General features: G+C 36.1%; 2 protein-coding genes across 4 annotated transcripts in view; both read left to right on the top strand.

Annotated features, from left to right (window-relative positions):
* The first annotated feature begins 132 nt into the window (after positions 1–132).
* samm50 (SAMM50 sorting and assembly machinery component) lies at positions 133–5,858 on the top strand. The gene is made up of 15 exons (XM_046848741.1): positions 133–306; positions 1,778–1,888; positions 1,969–2,070; positions 2,408–2,495; positions 2,585–2,691; positions 2,829–2,959; positions 3,461–3,548; positions 3,654–3,782; positions 3,863–3,934; positions 4,017–4,103; positions 4,205–4,275; positions 4,401–4,468; positions 4,739–4,885; positions 5,137–5,278; positions 5,607–5,858. Exons 1-15 carry the CDS (start codon positions 286–288, stop codon positions 5,650–5,652), a joined length of 1,410 nt encoding a protein of 469 aa, XP_046704697.1. The 5' UTR covers positions 133–285; the 3' UTR covers positions 5,653–5,858.
* A 1,692-nt stretch (positions 5,859–7,550) lies between these two features.
* The window catches only part of cacna2d4b (calcium channel, voltage-dependent, alpha 2/delta subunit 4b), a 34,854-nt gene continuing 27,871 nt past the window's right edge, over positions 7,551–14,533 (top strand). For all 3 annotated transcript variants that reach the window (XR_006925911.1, XM_046850199.1, XM_046850198.1), the window contains exons 1-2: positions 7,551–8,108; positions 13,809–13,890. Coding sequence is in view for 2 of the 3 variants with exons in the window: in XM_046850199.1 (XP_046706155.1) it covers positions 7,975–8,108; positions 13,809–13,890 (216 nt within the window). In the remaining variant the exon portion in view is untranslated. The remainder of the gene's footprint in view (positions 8,109–13,808; positions 13,891–14,533) is intronic.

Genomic DNA, 14,533 nt, shown 5'->3' with positions numbered 1-14,533 from the left:
AAAATGAGGGGCTGAAATCCAAATCGTATCCTCTGTACATGTAGTGCGCATGCGTGGACTGTTTCAGGTTCCTTTTACCACGATCTTGTTTTGAAACTAGGAATAGTGTGTGTTCGCGCTGGAGTGTGACGTCACGTACACATGGGCGTGGCTAACAAGTGTCATGGCGCCGTACCGGTGAACAGCTAATGCGCTAGCGGGGCTATTTGTAGATTTGCAGCATTGGATTTAAAGGTCGACGTATTTTTGTTCGAAACAGTTGAATGTAAAGTATAAAGGAGAGACATGGGGACTGTACACGCAAGAGTAAGTTTATTTCTCAATTTATTTAAATCAGCAAACAAAGCAGTGACCTCTGTGTAGTGACCACCTCCAACTCTTACTGTAGTTATGAATGACAGAAGGGGAAAACACACACACACACACACACACACACACACACACACACACACACACACACACACACACACACACACACACGCTGCGTTTTAATGTATAATTACATGGTTACTTATAAGAGGTAAGTATGTTTATAGTAGGAAAGTAAAGGAAATAACATTAATACAGACTTAGTAAATAATAATAATAATAATAATAATAATACACCACTATAGCTAAGCAGGGCATTATACAGATAATAAAGCTGCATATCATAATCAGTGTCAGTTGATTGCTTGATGTTCATACTTGTATATTAAATGTCCTTGGCATGAATACCTGATAAAACCCCAACCAAACATTATTCCTCTTTAATAACTTTCTTATTGTGGTTCAAAGCTTTATTGTTCATAAGGCACATAATGAGAAACATATATGTACAATGCATCAAGTGACACATGCATACAATTGATATACACTGGATATCTACACAAACGTTTTGGGACACCTGACATGTTTTTCCCCAATCTGTTACCACAATGTTGGAGGCACACGGTTGTATAAGATGTTTCTGGATGCTGTTGAATGATTTTTTTTCCCCCACTTCAATTAGGAGACCCAAAACAGTTCCAACATGACAATGTGTACAATGCCAGCTCCATGAGGATTTTACATGGGTTGAAATAGGAAGATCTTGAGTGGCCTGCTATAGAGCTCAACCTTATTGAATACCCTTAGGATGAATAGGAAAGCTGACTGCACCCCAAGGCCTCCTCACCTCTCCTACATTAGTACCTGGCTTTACTAACACCCTTGTGGCTGAATCGTGCACAAATCTCCAAAATAAGGTGGAACATCTTTCCAGAAGTGTGGAGGTTATTAAAACAGCAAATGGGTACTAATAAAAGAATGGAGCGTTCAGAAAGCATATGCGAATCTGATGTTCAGGTGTCCACAAACTTTTGTCTATATAGGCTCTTCAGGGAAATGTATCTGAAAAATAATGAATGCTTGTTGCCACATAGTAGTAGTTTCTTGATTAAAGTCATTTTGGGCTGCCTGTAACATATAAGTTCATATAAGCACATTAAAGACAACGCTTATTATTTTATTATCTTCTGTCCAGTCATGAGTTGGAATGGATTCTGTGTTATAAACAAATTGCTCATATCTCAAAATAGTATTGTATTTAATCTCTGTAGTTTTATTGTATTGCTATTACACAGAGGCTTCCTGCATACTAAGTTCTGCCTCAACATGATTTGTAGCCCTGACAGCAATATAAATCTTTCTCTATAACCAGCAGTCCAGTATTTATTAGCATTTACAAATTGCTTACATAGGCATGCAGTTTCACCCTCATTTATTCTTATAAAATGATCTGCATCTTCTTTCCTAGAGTTTGGACCCTCTCCCAATGCATGGGCCTGAACTGGGGGTTCAAGCTGATGATCTGGATGTTGGAGAAACAGAGTACGAGCCACAGCAGGAAGTTCTGGAAAACAGAGATGTATGGCTGGTTTTATTTATTCCAGAAAACAGACCTATCTATTGCAGAACAAGCATTAAAAAACGTTTCTAATTGTTTAGGTTGTAGTTCAGCATGTTCATATAGATGGGCTTGGCAGAACTAAGGAAGATTTCCTAACGTACGAGATCGCAGATGTCTTCAGAGCCAAGAACTTGATCGATGTGAGTATATGGATTCATCCTGGAAGTGCCAGTCCTGGAGATCCACAAAACTGCATTAATGCTTTTGAGTGAGAAACAGGAAGAAAGTTTGGCATTGTTTTGCAGTGGAATATAAGTGTATCACAACAATCATGATAATAGAATACAGTGCCAGGATCAAAGGGGAAAATAATGAAATAAGATAAACCCTGTTTGAGAAAGCAGTACGTGGCATATTAGCAGGGTGTTGGGATTAACTCTCTAAAACAGAGGCCTTGCTTAAGGGCCCAACAGTAGCAGCAACTTGGGCTTGAACCCATGACCTTCCAGTCAGAAAGATGTCATACCTGTGTTGCAGGTGATGAAAAAGAGCCACGATGCCAGACAGAGAATGCTGCGTCTGGGATTATTCAGACAAGTGGAGGTCGTCATTGATACCTCACATGGTATGGTTATTTTATTTGTTTACTAGCAGTAGATATTACTCAAACCATCATTTCATTGACATTGACACTGTAACTGCTGCATGACACAGGTGAAGACGCACTGCCGAACGGCCTGGACGTCACATTCGAGGTGAAGGAGCTCAGGAGACTAACTGGAAGCTATAACACCATGGTTGGAAACAATGAGGGAAGCATGGTGAGTTTATCAATTACACCCTTTTTATTTGCAGAGTTGTTTGTTACTTATGTTTTTTTTACTTATACACTTGCGATGTAATTGACAATTTTATTACAGGAAGTGAAGCATCACTGCTTTTACTGATCTGATTTCAGGTGCTGGGTTTGAAACTGCCCAATGTTTTTGGCCGCGCTGAGAAGGTTACTTTTCAGTTCTCCTACGGCACAAAAGAAACGTCATATGGCCTCTCTTTCTTCAAGCCTCAGGCTGGAAACTTTGACCGCAGGTAGGTGTAGTGGCCGTGGGACTTAGCTAATAATTCGTTTGTCATAAATTATATCACAGAGCTTTTGATTTATTATTATGGTGTTGATATCATATTTTTTAATCACATGATTTTGGTGAGAGTTTGCTGCAAGGTACATCAAGTTTTTATTCATGCATCATTTTTTTAAACATTCTTATCTTATACAGTGCATCCGGAAAGTATTCACAATCCTGTTCCCAATGTCATCTTTAGCACATAATAGTTTAATCTGAAAATAATTATAAAAATGTAGATATTATTTTTTTCTTGTTTATTTCTCAGCACTTGAGAAAATAATTTGTATTGAGAAATGTCCCCACTGTGGGACGAATATAGGTATATCTTATCTTATGTATTATTACAATCGCTTGTATGATACAGATGCAGTGTATAGATATCAGGCTGGTTGGGTTGGCTTTGATTTTTTTCCATCTTGCCTTGATCTCGGTTCTGTACTGACCCTGAAATTTGGTTTTGTAGTTTTTCTATCAACCTCTACAAAGTCACTGGGCAGTTCCCATGGAGTTCACTGAGAGAGACTGATCGAGGTTTTTCCACAGAGTATAGTGTAAGACTTTTTTCTTTTTCTTTTTTTTCTCTTCTTGAAGACATTTACTGCTTTCCTTGGAATTGTGCTATTGTACTCACTTTTGAACAATGTTCTGTTTGACAGTTTCCTATCTGGAAAACGAACCACACGCTGAAGTGGGAGGGAGTGTGGAGGGAGCTCGGCTGTCTGGCACGCACTGCCTCCTTCGCCGTCCGACAGGAAAGCGGTCACTCGCTCAAGTCCTCCCTCTCTGTATGCATACAATACGATAAAGACATTCAAATTTAGGATTGTTTTTTTATGTTCTGACCAAGTGAATATTTTTTTCCTAGCACGCGATGGTTATTGACACACGCAACTCCCCCATTCTTCCTAAGAAAGGTGCCTTACTGAAGATCAACCAGGTCTGTGCTTTGCTTTTTGGAAAAGAGAACTGAAAAAAACATTTCAGATTTAATATATTCCAGCTTTGTTTTATCACTGTAGGAGTTGGCGGGTTATACAGGTGGAGATGCCAGATTCTTGAAGGAGGACTTTGAAATCCAGCTTAATCAGCGACTTTTCTGGGATTCGGTAAGGAACTAAAGGACAGCTGGAAACTGCAGTCTTGTCTGTATGTTTTGTCTTTATATCAGGGTGAGATGTTTAAATGCTGACCAGTATCTTCCCTGTAGGTCCTCTCGGCCTCTCTGTGGGGGGGATTACTGCTCCCCTTCGGAGACAAACCTACATCAATTGCTGACAGGTTAGTGGAGTTTTTTCTGCTGAACAGTGTGTTCTTGAGAAGACAATAGTTTAAAGTGGAAAGTGGTTTATTTATTATGTTGTGCCATGAAAAAGATGGTTCTAACATGTGAATCTGAACGTCAGGTTTTATCTGGGAGGCCCCACCAGCGTGAGAGGTTTCAGCATGTACAGCATCGGACCACAGAGCGAAGGTGAGAAATCTAGCACATGTTCTGGATTTTCACTGGATGTTTCATAGCAAGTGATGTTTTGATCAAATTTATATTTAGTTAATGTGTAACTTGGTTTGCAGTGATTCTTAAACCTGCATGGATTTCAGAACAAGAAGGATCTTATGAAATGTTTTATTAGACAGAACTCAGAATCTGCAGCAGTGTTCAGAATCATCCTGAAGTATTCTGAAGCTGTGTGGTTTATTAACCTATACAGCTAATGGAATGAAACTGACTCACTGTTAACAGGTGATTATCTGGGAGGAGAGGTGTACTGGGCTGGAGGGCTCCATTTGTATACTCCTCTACCATTCAGGCCAGGCCGCGGGGGCTTTGGAGACCTTTTCCGAACACACTTCTTTCTCAATGCTGGAAACCTGTGCAACCTTAATTATGGTGAGTTGTAAATCCGTACCCAGAACCTGGGAAAACTTTGACATGTTTTTTATGTATAAACTATATTTATACTCTTGTTAGAGTTTGTACTTACCACTTATTTGCTTAATTGAACTTGAGCTAAATCATTGCGGCTTTAATTGACTCAGAAGAACCGAATTTTAATCCAAAAAATCTGAGATATAACATAATTGTGTGTTCTTTCTGCTGCCAGGTTTTCAATTTTAACTAGTGTGTGTTTACATTTATAGGCGAAGGGCCTCGTGCACACCTGAGCCGACTGGCTGAGTGTATCCGCTGGTCGTACGGAGCAGGCATCGTGCTTCGTCTGGGGAACATAGCTCGACTCGAGCTCAATTACTGCATTCCCATGGGTGTTCAGAGTGGAGACAGGTACTTTATTGACTAATCAGAGACAAAAAAACAATTTCTCAAACCAAAGTGAAATTCTTAATGATTTAAAATTTCCACAAACCCCACTTGTACCATTCATGCAGTGGCTGATTTTATTTCGTTTAGGTGTTGTAATGTGTCTCAGCAAGTTTGATGTAAAACATCCTTTCTTATCGTAATGCTGTGAAAAATCATAAAAACCTCAGCAGTATAAAATAAAAAAACATCAGCCATCACCAAGCGTAATCTATTTAATACAGCTGGACATGTCTAATCTTAATATGCCTGGCTTTTCCTATGTTTTTTATGCATCTCTTTGTTCATTTAGGATATGTGATGGAGTGCAGTTTGGAGCAGGCATTCGCTTCCTGTAACACCATAAAGCCATTAACATCCAACTCGGACAAGAAAAAGAGGATTTTTATATGCAGAGGAAATCGGTTCAAAACTTCTGTATGGGAATCTTTGTGATTCAGTATGTTTTTCTTTATTTTTTGGAAAGCAATGCAAAAAGTCAAAAGTCAAATAATATTAATGCAAACAAATCTCTAATAAAGTACTCACCTGTAAGGAAAAAAGACCTGGCAGTGCATGCGTACGTGTCTTATGTATTTGTCTGATCAAGGGGAAAAAAAAAGTTTAATAAAAAGCTATTTCCCTTTTATGAAAGCATTCTATAATGTTTATCTTAACACGAGGATTCTCTCTGTTTGAGTTTTAAGTAAAGAACAAAATGCTGAGTGGTTTCTTATAATCTTCAGTCTCATAGATTACAGGTTTAATGAGAGCAGATGGGGGCATTTTTACAAACTAATATCTGAATATTGCACATTTCAATAAAAACTGAATATCTATCTATCTATCTATCTATCTATCTATCTATCTATCTATCTATCTATCTATCTATCATCTATCTATCTATCTATCTATCCATCCATCCATCCATCCATCCATCCATCCATCCATCCATCCATCCATCCATCCATCCATCCATCCATCCATCCATCCATCCATCCATCCATCCATCTAATTTCTTGTCTCTCTTCTCTCTTGAACCTTTCCTCTGTCCTACAATAATAGCATTATATATATATATATATATATATATATATATATATATATATATATATATATATATATATATATATATATATATATATATATATATATGTATGTTGTGTCAAATGCAAATGTTTATTGATTTAGGTTAGGGGTAGCTCACTGATATATTGGATATTGGACCAGAAGGCCATGAGTTCAAATCCCAGCACCACCAAACTGCCACTTCTATGCCCTTGAACACGGCCTTTAACCCTCAATTGCTCAAATGTGTAAAATAAATTTTTTTTATTTTATTAAGTTATTTTGAATAAGGGTGATCCCTTCCATTATAAGTAGGTTTTTGCTCTTGAGTTGTTATTTTAATACAGTAAAACGTGTGGAAATGATTCTGTAGTAATACCATATCAACATTAAATACAGTGGATAGAAATCTAAAGAACAGCAGTGATGTATTTATTAAAGTAAACAGCCCACTTCCTCCCACTGTGTTTATTTTAGATTTTGTTTGCTTGCAATAAATATTTGCACCGTACATGGCTGCATTTATTGGGTCCTCGATAAAAGATAAATAGATAGTAGATAGCATTTGAAGCACAAAATAAAGAGTATTTTGAGTTGATGCAAAATGTTTATTAGCCCAATCAGCTAATATAACAGATGTGGCAGTGTGTGTGTTTAGCTCATGTTTTTCCATTCCACTTTTTTCATTACTCTCACTTATTATAACATATACACTTTCATTTTAGTGTCTTGAGTAGTGTCCTTCTGCCACTATATTTAACAAATATGCATCAATCAAGACTTTCTATTCATAATTCTTCAAAGGTTAGTCTCATGCCAACACCATACATTTGATATTTTTGTCTTGCTACCACAAATCACATGAAGGTACCCACCTCAGCGGCCCAGCAGAGCAATATCTCATGTGGCATGAAATTGTTTATTGCTGTTGGAGTTCAGGTACCCACTAGATGTCCTTGTCCCTCAGCAAAGCTCACATCTGAGGCCCTGCTGTTTGCTTGCTCTGATTGGATGGAGGAGATCCTGCCTCCAGAAATCACTGCTAATCCTCTTAAGACCAACACTCTAACTCACCCAATCCTCTTCCTCGCCCTTCACATTCCCCCCTCCCTTCTGTTTTCCACTTCCCCTCCTCCTAGCCTGTGAACTCTCCGTGTGATGAGAGTGTAATCCAAGTGGATTACGGGCAGAGCGGTGGATTGAGTCAGTCGATGCTGAGACTCCCTGTCTAAATGCTTCACTGCATCTTTTACAATATTGTTTGCATTAATTTACAAATTGTCAAATTTTTTTTTTCATTCATAAAGATTGCTTTATCTGAAAGGCAAGGGAATTTATTTGATCTGAGAGAGAAGGGATTTATTTTTCAGTAGTATTTCAGCATTTTTAGCTTATTCTGACGCAAAAAATGAAGAAATCAAAACAGGATTTCTTCAAGCAGAAGATATGGATTTGTTTGTTCTTAAACATGAAGCATAATGTGTGTCATCTGGAGCTTTGACGGGGAAATGAATCAGAATCAGAATGAGTAAATGTGAACTTTAGGATGAGAGTAAGTTTTGGTAAAGTTGAAGTAAAGTGAAGTTCCAGTGGACAGACGCTTGCTGTCAGTGATGCGGTGGACAGGGATGTGCTTCACTGGGATTATGGGCAAACGAACACAGCCTTCATGGGTCACGGTCTTCTTGTTTTACTCAGGATGCTTGTTCCTCCTGACCAATGCACAGATGAAGATTCCACCTGAAACGTAAGATATGAATATGGGGTTATGTTTAGATTCTGATGATTACTATACAGTTGTTAATCATAGTGACAATAGTGACAGTTATAATAAGTGTGTAAAAGTATTAGATTCTGTGTATTGTAATTAATTTACCAGTAAGTAACAAACCATTTAATTCATTTTGTTCAAGTAAATAATATTAATATTCAATTATTCATAATTAATATTCAAAATATGCAAGTTTTCACTTTTAGTTGACATGAAAATAACTATGAAAGTCTATCTAACTTCAGTCTATCTAACTATCAAAACTCTACTTTCTCTGTGTTTTATACAATTTTCATACAGTTTTATACAAAAACAGTGTCAAAGTATGTTTGCACTCACAAAGATCTTTTTTTGCAACAGAAGCTTCCAGTTACACATTTTTAATTAAAGATAAAAAAAAAAAAATTTATTGCATGTATATATTACAAAAGTATTAAAGTATTATTAAACAGAAAATTTTATCACTGCAAACTGAAAGACATCATTCAGATACCAAAATAACTTGCAGCTCTTTTTAATATTCCGACTGGCTGTACTAGCAGAGCAAGTGAACTACAGAACATTCCCAAAAGCACACATTTAACACATTGGCTCAATATACAAAGTTTCTATCTTTAAAAATAAAACTAAAGGAATGTAAGAAATGTAAGTTTATCCACAAAATGGCTACAGGCATAGTTACTGGGAATAAAATATTTGCTGATGCACTCTTTGAGCCTCTCAGGCGTAATTTGACGATCTTTAATATGTTGAAGAAATTTACATTTAGAGGTATGAATGCCATTTAGATACTCCATCCAAGTCTGGAAGTTATTTTAAATAAATTACCTTTCATTTCACATAAATGAACATGCTAACAAGATTTGTCATTTGTTTCACTTTAACATTAATTAGGTTCCTCATATATTTTGTCCAAATGGTGTGACAATGGTGTTCTGTTGTATATAGTTTATAAGGTTTCAAAACACTTTCAGCTGAAAGTTTTACCAACAAATCCAAAAGCAGTCCCTGAGATCAGTCAATTCAGCATCATCTGGGATTATTTAAGGTTTTAATTTACTGTGATACTCATTCAGTTTAATACTCTGTAGCATTAGAGTTGAATTGGCAGAGGAGAACTGATTCAGACAGTTGTGGGGTTATTTTTAGTAACAACAAATCGATAAAGGGCTTCTGTATAAAAAATCCATTTCTCCTCAGACCTTCACATAATGGATGAAGGAAAAAAGTTTCACACCAGCAGATGAATTGTGCCGCTTATGGAGCAAAGTGCCAAATCGGTTAATAATGGATCTTGTGCATGTGCATTAATTCAGACCACAGGTTTTCTAGACTTCAATTCCCTTCAAGAACTTTGAAAGGATTAGATGTGTTTGGGGTCATTGTATTGTTTACAGGTCTAAAAGCTTTGCCAAACCAGTGAGGTTTTTAATATCAAATATATCCTGGGATGTAGCTAAATTCTTCAAGCCATCAGCAAGAAAACATGGGAAAGAAAACCGTACTAATTACTAATACTAAATAACTCCATGTAAATAATTTTACTTCTAGAATTTTGTGCTTGTTTTGATGAAGAATGGCACCAATTTAGTTGGCTATACAGTCTGAGATAAAAGTTACTTTTAGATTGCTATCAGATTTACACAACAGCACTTTTTCTGATTGATCTGCATGTACATGTCAGTATCTCAAGCTACGTCAGCTCCAGGTTGTCTTTCTGGCGCCATGTTGAATGCGGCTCCTTTTAATATGTTACTGGAAACCAGCCAAACACTCAAGCTGGCACACAGATGATCATATGGGTTCCCATATGGAAACAGGAACTACATACTCCTCAGGACACTCTTCGTGCTTCCCTTATGTACATTATATATATATATATATATATAAGTTCTAACTGCTCATGATACTGAATGTGAGCTGTGAAATAAAACATTAACGCTGCATGTTGAAAGCGTTAAAGATGAAACTTAAAACACAGGATTTCACCACAGGATCAAACAGTTTTACACTTTACAGTATGTAGTTTGTAATATTTTGTTCAACATTTCCTTAGTTTATTTCCTTCCTTTCGGTTTTTCTAAATACAAATTTTAATCCAAAGACAGTCTTCTAGAATTTAATCTTCTTAAGCTTCATGTTTATCTTTTACTGCAATATGATTTGTGTTGTTTTAATAATAATAAGTTAAACAAAGTGGGGCTGCATCACTATTGACCATGAGAGTGTCCAGAACCGTGAAATAATTCTGTGAGCAGTCAAGAACTATTTCGTTATCTTTCTGAGCAAAAGAAGAAAGATAACAGTATGAGATCAGCACGTTAGAATTGTATATAAGTACGAACAAGAACATTGTTACAGTTTAATTTAATTAATAAATGTCTACTTTTTGACATCAATTCCCCAAAACTTCTTTTTTTTTAATGCCTTCAAGAAAAGATTTCTATGATGTAAGCCCCATTTATATCAGCACGACATGCAGAAGACTTGTTGCAGTTTTCAGAAAAATATCAGACTTTACAAGAACTGCAGTTATAAAAAAACGTTTTTGCTTTTTTTTCTCCCTCAAAAAACCAAACCAATTTGTTTGATGTGTCCATCACAGTTATGCTGCAAAACAAGAATAAAACTCAATTATACCATGTAGTATGGATTTTCTGAAATGTAATATTAAAGAGTCGTGTTTTGTTACATCACTTCCTGTACGCCAGTGTTTCCTGTCTCTCTCACTCTCAGATTGAGTCGTTAAAAGGATAATGGGACATCTGCTGTTTCATAATTCAATATCCTTACCAGACACAAAAGCAACTTTATGTATAGATGTACTATAGTAAATCAAGGTGACTGGAAATGTGGAACAAAGGTGAAGAAATCTCAGCATTTACTGAAGAGGATTCATGTTAGAATAAAATATTTTTATATTTTTATAATACTTTTAAAATTCAAGCCTCTTTCAGGTCAGATACATAATTCATTACTATTTGCTCTGTTTGTAGGTGTACAGAGTAGTGAGTAGTTTTTTTATGTACCTGAGAATCTCTATTTTTTTTAATTCACTTAGCAGAATTACAGTGTGCCAAAAAAGGATTACATTTGTTAGTGCATTTAGACTAACAGATTACTCCTTTAGAATTATAAACAAAATAGTAAATATACTGTGTATATCAGTGGCAGGCGGTCAGAGTCAGCAAGGCCCTCTCTGTTGGCATAAACTTATAACTTATAACTTAGAAAATCATAATTACTGACTTACGTTTTCATATATTTTGTCCATTATTATGTATTAGAAGATTCCCAGTAGTCTATTTTTTTATTTCATAGCTTTGCTCTCGGGTGAGTCAATATTGCTTTTGAGTTTCTATTCAATCAGATTTCAGCCATCACATCATGTAGTGCTGTAAGAAATGAACAGGCTTTTGGTAGCTTCAAATTCTTGTATCCTGAAGCTGTTGCTTTAACCAATAACATACTTCGAGGCTTCTTAGAAGCATTTGCATTTGTCATTTGATTGGATGGTCAGCGAGTGCGCTAGTCAGAGCTCGCAAACCGCATCAGTAGGAAACTGCACAAGCTCAAATTTATTTGTGTGGATTTAACAGCTGTTTTTCATTCCACAATGATTGACAAATGAGATGAAATAAAAGAAAGAAACATACAGCAAATCAGAAAACTCAACTGAAATTAGAAAATACTACAACAAAACCAAAAACATAACAGCAAACATATGCTTGCATATGTTTACATGCCAGGGTTGGTAAGATTAACCGAGTTGCGTCGGTGCTTCAGAATAAAAATTAGCATTGTGATACATCGATTAAAAAATTGTGCCTCGGACAAGTTGCAATTTGTATCGTAATGCATCATTTTTTATCATATCTGCCTAGGTAAAATTTATCTAAATATAATAAAATCTTTTAAAATTATTAGTTTTATTATTTAGAAAATGACCAATAATTTGTGACCAATATTTTATATGCAGATTGATTTCTCCTATCTAAACTGTTTCTTCTGCTGCTACGCGAATATGTATTACAAGAGACCGAGGGTCACATAGAATATAGATTAACATGGCAGAGGTAGAGCTGCAACTTCCAGGAGACAGAACAGGAAAAGAACTTCTGGTTTTATTTCATCGTTTTTCTTTTTGCACAACAGAGGCCTGTTTGTGAAAGGGCCATGCGTTAGAAGTCAGAAGGCACTTAAATAAATTTATGATTTGCTGTCAGTCTAAGCTAAAGAAATAAAATAACTATTTGTGCCATATTGAATTACACAATATCATACATTTTCCATTAGATAGTATTGCATAGTATTCTGCAATCAAATTGAAATCGGATTGTCATAGGGTAAATCATATCACATCGTTAGCTGCTTCATATGTATCTATAATGTATCGTATCGCAGGCTATGCATCCAGCTGCTAATCTCATCTGCCTCAGTTATGGAGATGTATCCCTATTACAATATGCAATAATGATGTGCAATGTTGACTGCATATTTGATTGTATATAAACTCCACTGATCAAAAGTACTAAGTGAGTAGTAAAAAAAAAACACCAGTAAATTAATTATTGGTCTAATTGCTGCAACTAGCAGTAAGCATATGTTCAATATGAACCTAGTCTTTTATTTTTTTTAGATCATGTTGATGTGATTTTGTTTTTACTGTTATAGGCCATTATAACAGATAAATTCCTTCCAGTGAATTGAAGTTAAAATAAAAATGTGGTATAATCAGTGGGGGTTAATTTGTTCAGCAAAGGTGTTGATAAGTGAGCAGGATGACTTGTGGAAATCTGGTAGTGCTGGATGTAATGCAGCATAGGCTTTGTCGTAAAAGGGAACTAGGACATTTGGATCTTATGTTATTTATAATCCAAAGTAAGGGCAGTTAGCAGTTATGATTTAACCTCTTAAATGACAACAGTGACACTGGATGTTTTAATTACTCTTAAATTTATGGGATTAGGAAGGTGGCCTTATTCAGAGCGTATTCAATTTATCTCATTTATACAAGTGTATAAAACAACATAGAAATCAATATAGACACAGCTAACTGAAGAGACAAAATTCCTGACAAGACTTAATGTGAAATGTATAACATATATTCATATAACATATATTCATATATTCATGCACACAATATCATCAATGGGCACAATATTGTAGAAAAAGGGTCAACAAAGGGGTGAAGTGATGCGGCCCGACATAAGCCAGAATTGCTGTAACCACCCTTAGGTTGATTGTTTTGCCATAATGGATTTCCTGAGGTGTTTTAATTTTTATTATACCAGAACAGTCTAACAAAGCCATACCATTGATAGTCTCAGAATGCACTATCATTCAGACTATCATCAGACTTCTTCCAAAGAGGCAATAACAATCAGAAATCTCCCTACATTCTTATAGAAAAACGTCTCTATATCAATGAAACACAATTTCATAATTCTATGCCTGGGTGTTACTCCAAAATTTATTGTGACTGAAAATTACTCAACAGCTTCTGATGAATCAAATACAAGAGCTCAATGGTGCAGTGGTATAAGGAAGAAATTATTCAAATCAGATTCGAATCCATGATTTGATCAATGCATGAGTTTGTTGAATCATTCTTCTTTCAATAACAATACTCCAACAAGCCAGGTTTATTAATCATGTTCTGATTTTTCTTTTCAGGGTTCAAAAATGGGCCAATAGCCTTTCAGAACAGCTAAATTCAGTTGCTGTTAAGTATTCTGGATCTGCACTTCTACAGAAGGTAAATTTCCTAGACATCTACCTACATGATCATGGTTTCAGGTCACTTCATTAGGTCAGCTGCAACATCTGGTGCAACACAGAGCACACACATACAGGCGCACACATCCACAAACAGCAAATGTGTTCAGTAGGTCAGCTGACCTGCTTTCTGGTTTTGTTTTCTCTCTATTTTTACTTTGCACTATGTGTAATCAGGATTATGATTTATGCACACAATGTCATGAGGTATGTGTACAAAGAGTTAAATAGATTTTAAGCAAATGTATGAACCCACGAAAACCCAGGCCACAACCTTCTTGTCCTCACAGCCTTTTTAATATATTTTCTTTCCCTTTTTTCACTCTGCATTTCCTCTGAATTCAGAAAAAACAACAGCATCTTCTTTGACAAATGTATAACTCTTAGTAGAGCTACTGTAATGTAATCAGTGCAGCAACTAATGAAATTATGCGACCTCTCTCACAGAATGGCTCCTTACTCTGCCTGCCAGACAGACTTAAATGCCATTGGTTATACATTAATAGGGCTACAGGAAAACACAAAAGCCATTCGTCTAACATCAAACCGCATCCAATAGAATTCCCTTTAGACTAAACCTAGTTTTGCTGTGGATCTGCTCTGTGTATAAGTATTGGCTACAG

The sequence above is a fragment of the Silurus meridionalis genome, chromosome 5 (genome assembly GCF_014805685.1).
Source record: "Silurus meridionalis isolate SWU-2019-XX chromosome 5, ASM1480568v1, whole genome shotgun sequence".
NCBI classification, from domain to species: domain Eukaryota; kingdom Metazoa; phylum Chordata; class Actinopteri; order Siluriformes; family Siluridae; genus Silurus; species Silurus meridionalis.
Note: the sequence above shows the minus strand (reverse complement) of the source record. Positions and strands in the feature narration are given on the sequence as shown.